General features: G+C 49.4%; 2 protein-coding genes across 2 annotated transcripts in view; one reads left to right on the top strand and one right to left on the bottom strand.

Moving 5' to 3' along the window:
* Positions 1-4,606, top strand: part of PAIP2B (poly(A) binding protein interacting protein 2B) — a 34,945-nt gene extending 30,339 nt beyond the window's left edge. Inside the window, exons 3-4 of the mRNA XM_081877429.1 lie at positions 537-722; positions 2,131-4,606. Of these exons, the coding sequence (XP_081733555.1) occupies positions 537-722; positions 2,131-2,187 (243 nt within the window). The 3' untranslated portion in view covers positions 2,188-4,606. The remainder of the gene's footprint in view (positions 1-536; positions 723-2,130) is intronic.
* A 1,034-nt stretch (positions 4,607-5,640) lies between these two features.
* The window catches only part of NAGK (N-acetylglucosamine kinase), a 31,613-nt gene continuing 22,712 nt past the window's right edge, over positions 5,641-14,541 (bottom strand). The window contains exons 8-10 of the mRNA XM_081877136.1: positions 12,632-12,729; positions 7,451-7,529; positions 5,641-6,854 (exon numbers count right to left, since the gene is read on the bottom strand). Coding sequence (XP_081733262.1) covers positions 6,664-6,854; positions 7,451-7,529; positions 12,632-12,729 — 368 coding nt within the window. The 3' untranslated portion in view covers positions 5,641-6,663. The remainder of the gene's footprint in view (positions 6,855-7,450; positions 7,530-12,631; positions 12,730-14,541) is intronic.

Below are 14,541 nucleotides of genomic sequence, written 5' to 3'. Positions count from 1 at the left end.
AATCATTGGGAATTTTGGTTATTATGTATATATGTTAAGTTTCAGTAAAGATCTTTGGGTGGGGGGGACAAGCTAAACCAAAGTTTTGCATTGTACAAAAAAAATTCATTGTGAAACTGCAGCCACTCGCTTAGGTGGCTCTAAAAGCGGTCAGACAAAGAAAGGGAGAGGCCTGCCATTGGCAATTTGTGACTGACAAGGGAGAACCCAGGTGAGGTTGAGTATCTGGAAGAGCAGGGGCTAGCCCGGAGCTGCCCTCCTTGTTTGCATCAGGTTTCTCAATGGCAGCTGACATTGGCGAGCCAGGGAGGAATACCAGTCCATGGTCTGAAGGCCGTTGATGCCACCATGTTGCTGAAGCTAAGCAGCTCTGGATGGCCACCTGTGTTGCTGCCCTGGGTTCCATGATGGAAGGAAGGGATTGTATAAATAAATACTACTTTGGGGTTGGTGCAGTAACTTTGACAGGATGACAAGCAGTTGGAGGTACATCTTTTCCTATGTGACCCTCCCTTGTGGATCTGCTTCCTGGCCAGGTGGAGGAGGAGCTTCAGGAGCAGGAATTCCTCGACCGCTGTTTCCAGGAGATGCTGGATGAAGAGGACCAGGATTGGTTCATCCCGTCCCGTGACCTGCCCCAGGGCATTGGGCAGCTTCAACAGCAGCTGAACGGGCTCTCGGTCAACGACAACACCCACAGCCACGTATCGGAAGACATTTTGGTAAGCCCTGGGACAGGGGCTGGAAGTGGGCTTGGGGACCTGGCCCCTGTCGGTCGGTCACAGATAAGAGGCAGGGATGTGAAGAGGGAGAAAAAAGGTGGGCAGAATCTTTTCAGTGCTCCCACATTTTAGAATCCATCCGCAGTCGGAGGGGCAGCAGCTGCTACCGATAGCTGTCATTTTAAAACTGTTTTTATGGACAATTTTATGAGAAAATCTGGCTGCATCAGGCCAGGAAGAAGCTGAGATATCAATACCTCAACATGGGAGGCCCACAGGGAGGAGTAGGCAGGGAGGAAGGGGTTATTGAACGGGCATAGAAATGAGGAACAGCCCAAGAGATGAGAATTTCAGCCAGTTAGTATTAGAAGAAAGGGCAGGGAGGGGATGCAAGTACCAAGAAAAGAGCCCTTGTGCAATGACGGGGAAGGGAGCAGAAATCCTGGTCTCTCTTCAGCTCCTACTTTGGACGGTTACAGGGGCTTGGGGAGCCCTGCCAGGGTTTGTTGCACCACCATGATCTTGGAGTGGGGACCCCTCCCCGTCCCCCAAGTGGTTGCACTGGAGGCAGTGGGCTCCCTTGCTCTCAGGCACACGTTTCTGGCCCGGTTAAAATCAAGGAGGTCCTGAAATCCAGCCATTTCCCCAACTGGTCTTCCCTGAGCTCACTTAGGGCTGGGGTGCTTCTTCTCATTCACCTGTCCGTCTCTATAAACTAGTAATAAATGACCCACCACACGGGGGGCCCAGTATTCCGAGCCAGTTTCCAAAGTAAAATATGTACTGGATTGGAATTGTCACCTCTGTTCTGACTTAAGCGCATTCTGCTTTTACAGTGGTGCCTCGCAAGACGAAATTATTTTGTTCTGCGAGTCTCTTCGTCTTGCGTTTTTTTAGTCTTGCGAAGCACCCCTATTAGCGGCTTAGCGGATTAGCGCTATTAGCGGCTATTAGCGGCTTAGAAAAAGGGGGGAGGGAAAAAACTCGCAAGACTCGCAAAACGTTTTCATCTTGCAAAGCAAGCCCATAGGGAAATTCGTCTTGCGAAGCACCTCGAAAAACGGAAAACCCTTTCGTCTAGCGAGTTTTTCGTCTTGCGAGGCATTCGTCTTGCGGGGCACCACTGTATCATTTTTCGGTCCCTTTGCCTCATTTTGTTACGGCTCTTAACTTCAACAAATAACAGTGATCTAAACTTGTAAGTTATGGATCGTTTGATGTGGGCAGGAAGAGAGTGGGCTCTCAGGAGAGGGGAATGGAGGGAAATGGGCCATTTGTATCCCTGAACAGAAGGACAGGTGGGTGAGGGGAGGGAAAGCCAGTTAAAAGCCGAGGAGCAACCGGGGGGGGGGCGGTGTTCTTTCCTGCCTGCAACTAGCTGACCTCTTTTCCCTCTTCTCCCTTTCAGAGCAAAAGCACCTTAAACCCCGACGCCAAGGAGTTCGTCCCCGGAGTGAAGTACTGAACCTTCTTTGCAAAGACAATTTCTTTTTGCCCTGGATGGGGGTGGGGGGTGGGGGTGGGGCAGCGGGACCCGCAAGCAGCGGTGGGGCAAATAGACTCCTGGTGGGCGAATCGGTGGGACTCTTTACACTACTTCATCCCTCTTTTTTCTTGCTGCGTCGGGACACTTTGAGACAAACTGACGAGAAGGAATGCCCACCACGGGACTCAGCACAGATCCAGACGGGGCACCTCCTTGGTTTTTCTTGGTTTTTCCCCCTCTCACCTTTTCTTGTTTAACAGCAGCCAGCCTAGCCTGACCGCCAGCAGGGTCTCCTGACTGCCCACCCGCCTCCTCCTCCTCCCCACTGGGCAGCCCCTTGGCTGGGCATGCCTTGGACACTTTGCAGGCCCTGCTGCGTGGGGGGAAAGGCCCCCCGGATGTCTCTCTCTCTCCTTGGTGGAAGTTCTCAAGCTGGGCAGGCCAGATCTGCCGCCAGCCAGCCCAGTGCTTCTGCTTCTCCTCTTCCGCCTGGCTTTGGAGTACCTCCCTTCCTCTTGCCCTCTCTCGCTCAGGCCGGTTGTGATTCCAGCAGGTGGGGTTGCAGCTCCATGGGCCTCAGCCTGCAAAGTGACCTCTTCCACCACCAAACCCCTGGGGGTCTTGAAGGCAGGGGAGCCTGAGGGCTTGGGGGAGTTGGCTTGAACCTCATCCCGCTCCATTTGCAAGCACGTAGCCTCCCGCTGAGGAGGCGGGGGGGGGGGGTCCCAGGAAGTCCACAGAGTTGTTGAGGCACAATGAACCATTTCCTGGTCTTCTGCATCACTGTTTTTCTCTCTCAGCTTTCCTATCCTCCTCCTCCTCCTCCCTGCTTCGGCCCCCAACTAAAATAATCGTAATCAGGAACGACAGGGTACATTTTCTCCACCTGGCAGCTGTTTGATCCAATGCAAACAAAGGACGTCTCTCCCCCTGAGGAGGGAGGCTTTGGGCTCTTTGCCACTCCTGCCCAGGAGCCTTTGGCAGAGGGGGTTTCTGATCCCAGCAGGTTTGTCTCTTCTCTCCAACTGGGCCCAGTTCCCTCAACATCCTAGCTGCTGAGAAGTTTGGGGAGCTGCATTTGGGCTTGTCTTTGGACCAGAAAGAACAGGTGGGCCACACCAGCCGAACAGGCCCTAAACAGCTTGCAAAAATCAAGGCACATCCAACAGCACAGAAGGAGCTTCTCCCCAACCTCTGGGCTTCTGGGTTGTCCGGTATCTGCCACCACCTTCAGCAAAAGACCCAAGGCAAGACCATGCTCTGCATCCGACCTGGGAGAGCAGGGAAGGAGAGCTAGGCAGGAGCTTAGAAAACTTCCCTCTCTCACCCCACCCCTACTGCCAGGGGTCTTTTTATCCAAGTTTTGTCTTTTTCCAGGGCTCCCCCATGGAGGGGAAAATGGTGAGGGAATATTTTGGAATTGCTGAGGGGATTTTTACAGCATGAACACACCTAGCTTCATCTGCAAGAAAAAAAAGGGAGGGGCAGCAGTTCTCCATCGACATTGCCAGCTCAGATCCCAGTTCATGAGCCCCTTTGCTTAGCCCTCTTGCTTTCTTGGGGGCCATGGGAAGAACACCCCTCCCATGGGCTTGTGGGACAGCTGCAGTTCAGCCAGTCTGGACCCCGGTCCCCAAAGCAAGCTGCCAGGAGATGGCAGGGCAGAGACCTTCACTGCCAAGGAGGGCAGCCAGCTTGCCCCTCTCCTCCCTGCTTAAAATCTGGTTCCTGTGGAATGCATAGGGTGCCCCCACCAAGTCTGACTTTGGGGGGGGTGAGACTGACAGAAGGGATCCAGCCGGGAGCCTGTGCTCTTGCAGTTGCAAGTGAAAAAGCAGCTTAACCGTGGAGCTGTATGTATGTCAGGATCCCTTCCCCAGATTCTTTCCATGGATTCCCAATTGCAAAGGCATATCACGTGTCAATCTGCTTTGGAGCCGCTTGTCTTGCAAAGCTACCTGACCTCTTGGCACATGTGCAGAGCAAAGAGTTCTCCACCCCAAACTCTTTGAGGGGCAGAGGCCAGTCTGGCTTTCAGTGGTCACCTGTCCATTTGCCCTTATCTGCCTGCATTTGGCATTTGTAGAGAGGGGCAGAGGCAGCTGGCTCTGGTCTTGGTCTTACTTTTTTAAAAAGGAGGAGATGGGCAAGTTCTCCATGATCCAGATTTCTTCAAAGCCACGTTTCAGGCTTGCTTATTTAAATAATCAGCAGTATAATTGGACAGAGCAGATGAGTGGGGCCATATCCACTCTTCCCCATTCCCTTCCCCCTTTGCTCTTTTCTCTCCCCCCCCCCCCCTTGCAATCTCTGGTTTCTTTCTGAGGAAGTCTTTGCAATTATGTTCTGTCCATTTTTAAAACAATGCATTCTTAAAATAAATTGGTTTTGAGCTGGGTGTGATGCAGAGTTCTTTCCAATTTTGGCAGAGGGGCTTCCTGGCGGAGCCTACCACTCCCCGATGGGAGAGGGGAGTAGGTGGCAATGGATAAAAACATGGTGGCGGAAGAGGCTGGTTTCTCCTTCGTACCATCTCATGAAAGAGGGAGTCCAGGCTCCAAGGAATGTGGAGAATGATGGTCATTGGAATAAGTTTTTTTTGGGAGTGGGAAGGGCAGGATATAGATAATAATAATAATAATAATTTATTATTTGTACCCCGCCCATCTGGCTGGGTTTCCCCAGCCACTCTGGGCGGCTTCCATAAAAACCAGAAATACACTAAAATATCACAGATTAAAAACTTCCCTGAATAGAGTAGGACCTTTGCACATTTCTCCGTCTAACATAAGGACTACCCTGGAACACTTGCTCATGAACGTAAGGGGAGCATACTGGATCCGGGCAAGGGCCCATCTAGTCCAGCATCCTGTTCTCACAGTGGCCAAGCAGATGACTCAGTGGGAAACCAGCAAGCAGGACTTCAGCCCAAGAGCAACTCACCCCACCTGTGTTTTCCAGCAACTGGGACTCAGTAGCATTGCAGCCCCCAAACATGGAGGCAGAGCACAGCCATTGTGGCTAGGAGCCATCAGTAATAGCCCTCTCCATGAATTTTCCCATTCCTCTTTTATAATTATTTAATATTAATTAATTGTGCCAGTGTGGTGTAGTGGTTAAGAGTAGTAGACTGGTAATCTGGTGAACTGGGTTCGCTTCCCCGCTCCTCCACATGCAGCTGCTGGGTGACCTTGGGCCACTCACACTTCTTTGAAGTCTCTCAGCCCCACTCACCTCACAGAGTGTTTGTTGTGGGGAAGGAAGGGAAAGGAGAACGTTGGCCGCTTTGAGACTCCTTAAGGGGAGTGATAAAGTGGGATATCAAATCCAAACTCCTCTTCTACTTGTACCCCACCCACTTGACTGAGTTGTCACAGCTACTTTTGCCGGCTTCCAACAAAATATAAAAGAAAACAGTGAAACATCAAAAGCTTCCCTAAACAGGGCTGCCTTCTAAAAGTCAGCTAGTTTTTTATTTTCTTGACATTTGACAGGAGAGCGTTCCACAGGGCGGGCACCGCTGCCGAGAAGGCCCTCTGCCTGGTTCCCAGTAACTTCACTTCTCAAAATGAGGGAACAGCCAGAAGGCCCTCACAGCTGGACCTAATGCTCTTTTTAAAGCCATTAGGTTGGTGACCATCTTCAGGAGAGAGTCGTGACCTGAAACATGACAATTATTGACCATCCCCAAATGGCTAAACTGGCTCACGAACTATCCGTCCCACAGTGACAGCATCTTTATGCAGGAGAGCACTTGGGCTTTTGCAAATACGAAAGCCAAATCTTGGGTGTGAAGCCTGAAATGAGGTGCTGGGACATGGCTTCTCAGCCTGCTCCTATAGAAACCTGCCCCAGCCTTGTCAAAGCCCAAATCAGTAGGGCAGAGCTTACCAAACTGTGTGTCATGAGACATCAGTGTGTTGTGGCTGCAGTGTGTAGGTTTGTCACACAAATGCTCCTTGCTGTCCTGGGGCTGGAAAGGGGTCAGTTTAACCTCCGGTTTTTGCTAGTAAAACTGAATTACTGTTTCGTGAAATGATGCAGGTCTAAAGAGATGTATCACCAACACGACAAGTTTGGAAAGCTCTGCAGTAGGGGTCTGCTATCCCAACCGCAAGGAAGAGCCCTTCTCTGTGTCTCTGGGCAGCTTGGAGGAGAGGAATTTCATCAGCAACTCACTAGGTGAACTTCCTTGATGCAACCAGGTGCTTGTTGCCGACAAAACAGGCTGAATGACGACACGCAGCCCACCAGACCAAGAACACTGCGGCTTGGCGGTCTTGCTTTTTTTCTTTTTTAATGAACGTTACGAAACATGCCCCTACAAAAACGTCCTTCCGAAGCAGAACAGGCAGTCTTTGAACATTTAAAAAACGGGTCCATGGCATGGAGAGAAAGAGAGAACGAGAAAGAGCAGGACAGGTCAGGTCATGGGGTGGGGAGCATCCTGCCCCTCTAGGCAAAGGAGTGCGTGTAGAAGACATTCACATTGGCTGCGTAGTCCAGGGGGAGGGCTTGGCCAATGTGCTTGGCCCCCAGGCTAGCCCCTCCCAGCGCCGAGGACTGCTTCAGCTTCAGGAGGCTGAACTTGGAGAAGGCGCTGCCGGGCTGCTCTCTGTGCGCCTGGTCGAGGACCTGGATGAAGCCTGGGAGAGGAAAAGAGGCGGGGAACGGTCATTCGGAAGACACCAATCCCTAAAGGTAAAGGGAACCCAGTCGCGGCCGACTCTGGGGTTGCGGCGCTCATCTCGCTTTATTGGCCGAGGGAGCCGGCGTACAGCTTCCGGGTTATGTGGCCAGCAGGACTAAGCCGCTTCTGGCGAACCAGAGCAGGGCACGGAAACACAGTTTACCTTCGCACCGGAGTGGTATCTATCTACTTGCACTGGTGTGCTTTTGAACTGCTAGGTGGGCAGGAGCAGGGACCGAGCAACAGGAGCTCACCCCGTTGCAGGGATTCGAACCGCCGACCTTCTGATTGGCTAGCCCAAGAGGCTCAGTGGTTTAGACCACAGTGCCACCCACCCTACCAGGTGCTAATTTGGTACCCAGATGGGCACTCCACGCAGGCAAATGAGAGGCAGCACAGGAGCTGTGATTCCCGTATCGCAGGGGGTTGGACTAGATGACCCTCAGGTCCCTTCTAACTCTGCAATTTCACAACACTCTTTGCATCAAAACATCCCCGGCCTCGCCAAAGTGGTGCACGACTCATCTGCCTTCATCCCCAACAGCCGCTCACCTCCTTTCATCATTTCCCAGCTGTTCCACACCGATCCGACGCACACGATGGGCAGCCCCAGGTCTCCTAGGAAGAGGCTCTGGCAGGGAGGAGAAAGAAGGGCACGAAAGAGCCTCTGAGGATTCATTTCTGACATTTATTTCCTATCCCCACCCCCTTGTCAGTATATGGAAACATCACCGCTGCAGACAGCCAGTTTGTTGACATCACATGATGCGCTTATCTGTGGGAAAGAAGAATTTCCCAGGACTTTCACAGGCTGGGTAAGTCTTTGTGAAGAGTGTAACTTGAAACCTTCTGACTGCGCATGCTCAGGAAGTTTGTCAGACTTGCTGGAAGAACTGAACTGAAAGGACGTGTTTTTCTCTAGTGCTGTAATGTCAGAAATAAACATGTAAATAGATTTCTGACTTATTTTCTTTCCCCTGCGGAAGCAGGAGGGAGGGGTTCTGCATTTTACCCACGCTTGGGAAAATGTCGCCTATCAAAATCTCCCTGTTCTGTCTGGATGTCAGCCAGAGGAGGTTACCGGTATGCAAGCTCCGAGGACAGTGAGAGGGGCCAGCCTCTGTGGAAGGGGCTTGCAAACCAACAAGTGGTAGCAGACCCTGATGGTTGGAACAACAAGACGGCTGAGCACCAGGTGGGAGACAGTTTTTTTGCCGATAAGCAGCGATCCACGGACCTATGCGATGCTGATTTATGGCTGGATGGTGAACGCGAATTGAAAAGTCTTCGGTTCCCTGAGAAAAAGGCTCCTGTTTTGGATAAAACAGCGGAGAGCAGCCACATACTTCGCATTCCAGAGCTGATATGAAGTTCTGTTGCTAAGCGACAAGATTGTGAGTACTTTTTGAGCTAAATTTATGAGCTGGTTAGCTTAAAGAGCATAGAGAGAAAAGAAGCTTTAGAAACGAAAGCAAGGCTGGGTGTTTTTCAGCAACACTTGTTGTAAACAAACTGTTGGAAAAGGGACTTTCCAAACTGATAGCTGTTGGATTGCAGCGAAGGCTTATTGTTTACAGGCTCTGTGGAAGGGAAAATTCCAGGCAGCTGGGCTGACTGCCAAGTGCAAGCAGCTTGTAAACAGCCCAATAGACTCTTGGATTTTCCAGTTTGTAGCTGAAGCTGCAGCTTGGGATTAAAGATGGCTCTGTTCTCTAAGAAACTGAATACAGTGGTACCTCGCAAGACAAAATTAATTCGTTCTGCGAGTTTTTTCGTCTTGCAATTTTTTCGTCTTGCGAAGCACGGATTTTGGAAAAGCTTCAAAAATCACCAAAGTCTTCAAAAACCTCAAAAAAGGCTACCACACCGCGTGCTATGAGTTGCTCCTCGAAGTCAAGTCGCAACTGCACCCCCTGAATGCACGGTTTTAAGAAAAAGGAAACAAACTTGCAAGACAAAGGAAACAAACTTGCAAGACGTTTTCGTCTTGCGAAACAAGCCCATAGGGAAATTCGTCTTGCGAAGCAACTCAAAAAACAAAAAACTCTTTCGTCTTGCGAGTTTTTCGTCTTACGAGGCATTCGTCTTGCGAGGTACCACTGTAGCCAAAACTGGCTAGAATGGTCATTTGCAATGGAATTTTTGCTGGTGGGACAGCAATTATGGGACTTAATGAAAACTCCACAGCCTGTTGCTGTACAAGCACAGGGGAAGAATGCTGCAATTCAAACTGAGAATTTTGGCGGAAAATGTGGACGCTTATCTTGAGCCAGTCCTAAAGGGTGCACAAGAACCAAGGGTCGCTTGGGAGTCACTCCGCAAAGCTTGTGAAGCTGGGGTGGGAAGCAAGGACCGAGAATTGGTTGCGCCAAAGGGGGAGAGCCAAGATGAAGCTAGCCAAATTCTTGAGAGCTCACTGAAAGCTGGGAGGAGCTTTGAGCCACAACAGGGAAGTGGAGAGACTGTTGCTGCTGATGCTGTTGCTGATGGTGTCCTAGCACTGCTGCAATGGCTGTTGCTGATAGGGGGAGTGAAGTTCGGAAATCAAGCATCCCCACTACTATTGCTACAGAGGAGAAAGCTGTCGCTCAGAACGCTGTTCGTCAGGAGACACCACGTCAGGAGGAAGGAGCTAGAGGGAGCTCTGTAAAGCCTCAGGCTTCAAGCAAAGGTCGTACCCAGTCCCAGGCAAAACCAGATATGGCTTTGATGTCACTAAAAGCCACATCATCCGTGGAGAACTCATTTATTGTAGACACAGGAGCGACGCAACACATGACATCACGCCGAGAACTGTTTTCTACATTCGAGAAGCAACGCTTCACTGTGAAACTGGCCAATGGTCAGGAAATGGAAGCAACCGGGATCGGAACTGTGTATCTAGAAAGCCTGAACTTGACTATAAACAATGTTTATTTTGTTCCTGATTTAAAGTACAATCTGTTGAGTGTATCTCAAATCGCTAAGAAGAAACTGGTGTTATCCTATGATGAGGAAAGTTGCAAAATCTACAAAGATGGAGAGCTGTATCTTTCTGCCAGAGAGAAAGACGGACTGTATCTGTTGACATTTGAGGAATCGGACTATAAAATGTGCACAGCATGTGAATCTAAAATGATTTCTCTTGCAGATATCTCGAAAGAAGACACGAGAGGAAAGGCAACAAAGATTAACAAAGTTTTTCAGCAAGTGTATGCTGATGTGATTGGTCCTTTAGCACCTTCTAGAGGCAATGCAAAATACTATCTTGTATTTGTTAATCATTTTTCTCAATATGTATGGATTTACACATTGAGATCTCCCAGAGAAACCTTAGAAAGGTTTAAGGAGTTTTGTGACAAGGTTAAGAATGTTCATGATGCTAAAATTGATTTTCTTTTCACAGATGAGAAGCCAATTTTTCTTTCACAGGATTTTCAGGATTTCCTTGAGAAGCAAGGGATAGAGCACAAGGTTGCTGTCTCAGAGGCTGCATGGAACAAAACTGTTTGTGTAAAAGTGAACAAGGAGTTGCAAAATGGCATGAAGGCACAATTGCAGAGTTCACACTTGCCACATGAGTTTTGGGCTGAATCTTTATCATATTTTTGTTACACTTGGGTGAGAAAGGTTTCAAAAGGTATGAAATGTTCTCCTTTTGAGAGGCTGTTCCACAGGAAACCTTCTGTCTCGCATTTTAAGGTTTTTGGATCTCAGGTCAGGACTGAAACTCCAGATGGGGTAAAGAATGCCAGAGGCATTTTTGTGGGTTATGAAAAGGGTCTCTACAGAGTAATTTTGTCTGAATCTGGTCAGGTGATTCTCACAAAATTTCTAGAGAGTGCTCCTGGATAGGAGAGAGTAATTTTTCACACATATCCCACTGCTGATGATTCAGATGATGAATTTGATTATTCTGATTATAGTGATACTGAAAGTGACACAGAAAGCTCAGAGAGTTCTGTTGACACAGTCATTGAGAAAGGTTCACACACGACGACTAGATCTTCACAGGTTAAGGATGAACCATTGTTTACTATTGGAACTGGTTCTCCAAATAGTCCTGAGACTGAACCAGTCAGCAAGGAGGATCAGCACCTCATATGCAGGTCTGAGAGAATAACAAAGGGCGTACCACCCAAGAGGTATTCAAAAGAGTTTGCTAACTCAGCTGTTGCATGTGTTACTATTGTTGACAACTCAAGACAGGTTGAAGCTGTGTCTAAGTCAGAGACAAAGACACAACAGGGAGTTGCTAAGCGTAACACTACATTCCCTAACCAAGGTAATGTAGAAGCACTCATTCCTTGGAAATCAGACAACCAGAGAGTTACATTGGTGAAACCAGTGGCGGGTAGTTCCAAAGGTGGAACTGAAACAACAGGGGATTGTTATATGTATAACTGTTTGTTTTCTTCTCTGGATCAAGCTTTGTCCGCAGCTAACGATTCATATGGGGGAGGATGTCAGTATATGGAAACATCACCGCTGCAGACAGCCAGTTTGTTGACATCACATGATGCGCTTATCTGTGGGAAAGAAGAATTTCCCAGGACTTTCACAGGCTGGATAAGTCTTTGTGAAGAGTGTAACTTGAAACCTTCTGTGTGCTCATGTTCAGGAAGTTTGTCAGACGTGCTAGAAGAACTGAACTGAAAAGACGTGTTTTTCTCTAGTGCTGTAATGTCAGAAATAGACATCATGTAAATAGATTTCTGACTTATTTTCTTTCCCCCGCGGAAGCAGGAGGGAGGGGTTCTGCATTTTACCCACTCTTTGGAAAATGTCGCCTATCAAAATCTCCCTGGTCTGTCTGGATGTCAGCCAGAGGAGGTTACCGGTATGCAAGCTCCGAGGACAGTGAGAGGGGCCAGTCTCTGTGGAGGGGGCTTGCAAACCAACACCCCTTTCCTGCACCCAGGGCCTTTCCCAGTAAGGCTCCAAACCTTCTGCAAAGCGGCTGCCCAGCACGCCAGAGTAAGATGCCTCTGGGAATGTGTGGCAGGTGCCCTCTGGAAACCCAGAGAGAAGCACCCCTGACTCTGCATGGCAGGGGGTTGGACTGGATGACCTTCGGGGGTCCCTTCCAATTCTACAATTCCCTCTCCGGTTTCAGGTTTCCAGACGAGGTAAGACAAAGGCATCTGTACAAATAACCACACTGGCACCTTTAGGTGTGCATGCCGGTTATCCTGAGATTCCTGCATAGCGGGGGGTTGGGCTAGATGACCCTCGGGTCCCTTCCAACCCTACAATTGTATGATTCTATCCCCTTGGTCAGGACAGAACTGGAATCTCGAAATAAGCCACAAGGCAGGAAGCCTGCTTGGACCCCACCCAGAAAAGCGTGGCACCCCAACCCAACAGGCAGTGGTCATTTTTACCAACCTAGCTGGGGCGGCATTACCTCCAAATGTATTTTTTTGGGGGGGTGGGGGAGAATGTTGCCCCACTGTTACTATGTTAGAAGTAGCTCAGAGTGGCTGGGGCAATCCAGTCATGTGGATGGAGTACTATTACTACTACTAATAATAATTAAATAATAATAATTATGGAAGATTTCATATTATAACTGCTTTTCAGAGCACACCAGGGCTGCAGGATTGCAGCCCACTGAGCGGCTTCTAACTGCACGGACCAAAGTCTTCTCTTGACCGGCCCGCCGGCCTCTTGGTGACCATGTCCTGGGGAGATCCAGCCCCCCGACTCCTCTGCTCTGACTTCCCCCTGCTGCCCCTTCCTTTCACAGCTTACCTGATCAACTTTTGGCAGCACAGCTACGATGTGCCGGGCCAGCACTTCTCCAGCTTTGTTGAAAACGTAGCAGCAAAGGGGGTCCCCAGCCTTGGCTCCTGCATGGAGAAAGATTTTGCCCTTGTTTACTCGTTTCACAAAAAAAGTTTAGAAACGTGGCTTACAAAGCGACTAAAAGAATAACCTTATCAGTACGGAAGATTAAGGAAAGCAGCCCTGGTGCTGCACTGCAGGGGTTGGTCTAGATCTTGGGTAGGCAACCTAAGGCCCAGGGGCCGGATCCGGCCCAATCGCCTTCTCGATCCGGCCCGCGGACAGTCCGGGAATCAGCTTGTTTTCACATGAGTAGAATGTGTCCTTTTATTTAAAATGCACCTCTGGGTTATTTGTGAGACGTGCCTGGTGTTTTCATATGAGTAGAATGTGTGCTTTTATTTAAAATGCATCTCTGGGTTATTTGTGGGGCACAGGAATTTTTTCATTCCCCCCCCAAAAAATATAGTCCAGCCCCCCACAAGGTCTGAGGGACAGGGGACTGGCCCCTTGTTGAAAAAGTTTGCTGACCCCTGGTCTAGATCAGGGGTCTGCAAACTTCTGCCGGCGGGTCGGTTTAGCTCTGCGCGGGGACTGACCGAGTGGGCGGCAAGGGCCAGGGGCCGTTTTTCTGACCCCCGCAGGCCGTGGTTTACCGACCCCTGGTCTAGATGACCGCTGGGTCCTTTCCGACTCAGGGCAGGCCTGACGTCACCCTGGGGGCTTCCTGGGGCAGCTGTGAACCCCTCAACATGCCCCACAGTTGCTCGCTCTGAACCCTCCTGGTGGGCCAAGCGGGGAATTTGGAGGGTCGCCACTAAAAAGTTCCCGCGATGCCTTTGGGGCAGCAGGAAATTTAACCGGCAGCTCCCAAACTGGCTCCCAGCCAGCCCCCTTTGGCCAAAGGGCAACCAGGGTCAGCATCTGAAAACGATGCCGCAGAAGTCGCAGCACCAAACGCAGCAGCAGCTTTGCTTACATTACTTGTTTTCCAGAGGATTTTTTCAAACCAAAAGGAACAGCCCTTGTCCACAGACATGGGGAAAGTAGATAATTCATGAATCGAGAGACGGCTTGGGAATTTGGGAAAGGGCTGATCAATGTAACTGGCTGGTTTCAAGCACGGAAATGATTTGGGAGAGAAGGAAACTTATTGCGGCAGTTAATTGTTGTAGTTGTGAACCCTTCGCCAGCAGGTCCCAGGGCAGGTTTGCAACCATTTAAATCGAGAATTAAAGACAGCTGAGCCAAATCACAGTCACAGAAATAGCGTTGGTCCTGAAAATGGCCCGCCCTCTTTGAAAGCATGAACCATTTGGGTCAAATAAGTGTTATTTCAGGCATCTTCAAGATCCTACAGGAAGATCTGTAAGAAGCCCCAGGCAGACTGAAAGCTGAAAAACGAGTCTTTGACATCCGGGATGCCATTTCCTTTTCAAACCAATGAGAATTTTTCCTTCGCATAATAATAAATAACAATAAAAATAATATTTTTTTAATTTATACCCCACCCTTCCCGGTTCAAAAACTAGGCTCAGGGCAGCTAACAACAAATTTAAAACGCTTAATTGTAAAAGCAGCATAAAATACAATATAAAAACATGAATAACAATAAAATTCAAAAATCAATTTAGGGGAAATAAGCATTAGATACTCCCCAGGGCTAGCTGGCTGAATTGGTTGTACTTGGGCCAGCAAGGAGACCAGGGGAGAATTAGCTGTGGGGTCTCAGAGCGGGTAATCTCTATAAAAGGGGAGGGGGAGGGAAGAGAAGGGAAATAGAAGATCAGGCTCAATTCAAATTAAAGGCCAAGCGGAATAGCTCTGTCTTACAGACCTGACCGAAGGAAGTTAAATCCTGCCAGGCCCTGGTCTCC

This window comes from Podarcis erhardii (genome assembly GCF_964252035.2).
Source record: "Podarcis erhardii genome assembly, chromosome: 9".
NCBI lineage: Eukaryota > Metazoa > Chordata > Lepidosauria > Squamata > Lacertidae > Podarcis > Podarcis erhardii.
Note: the sequence above shows the minus strand (reverse complement) of the source record. Positions and strands in the feature narration are given on the sequence as shown.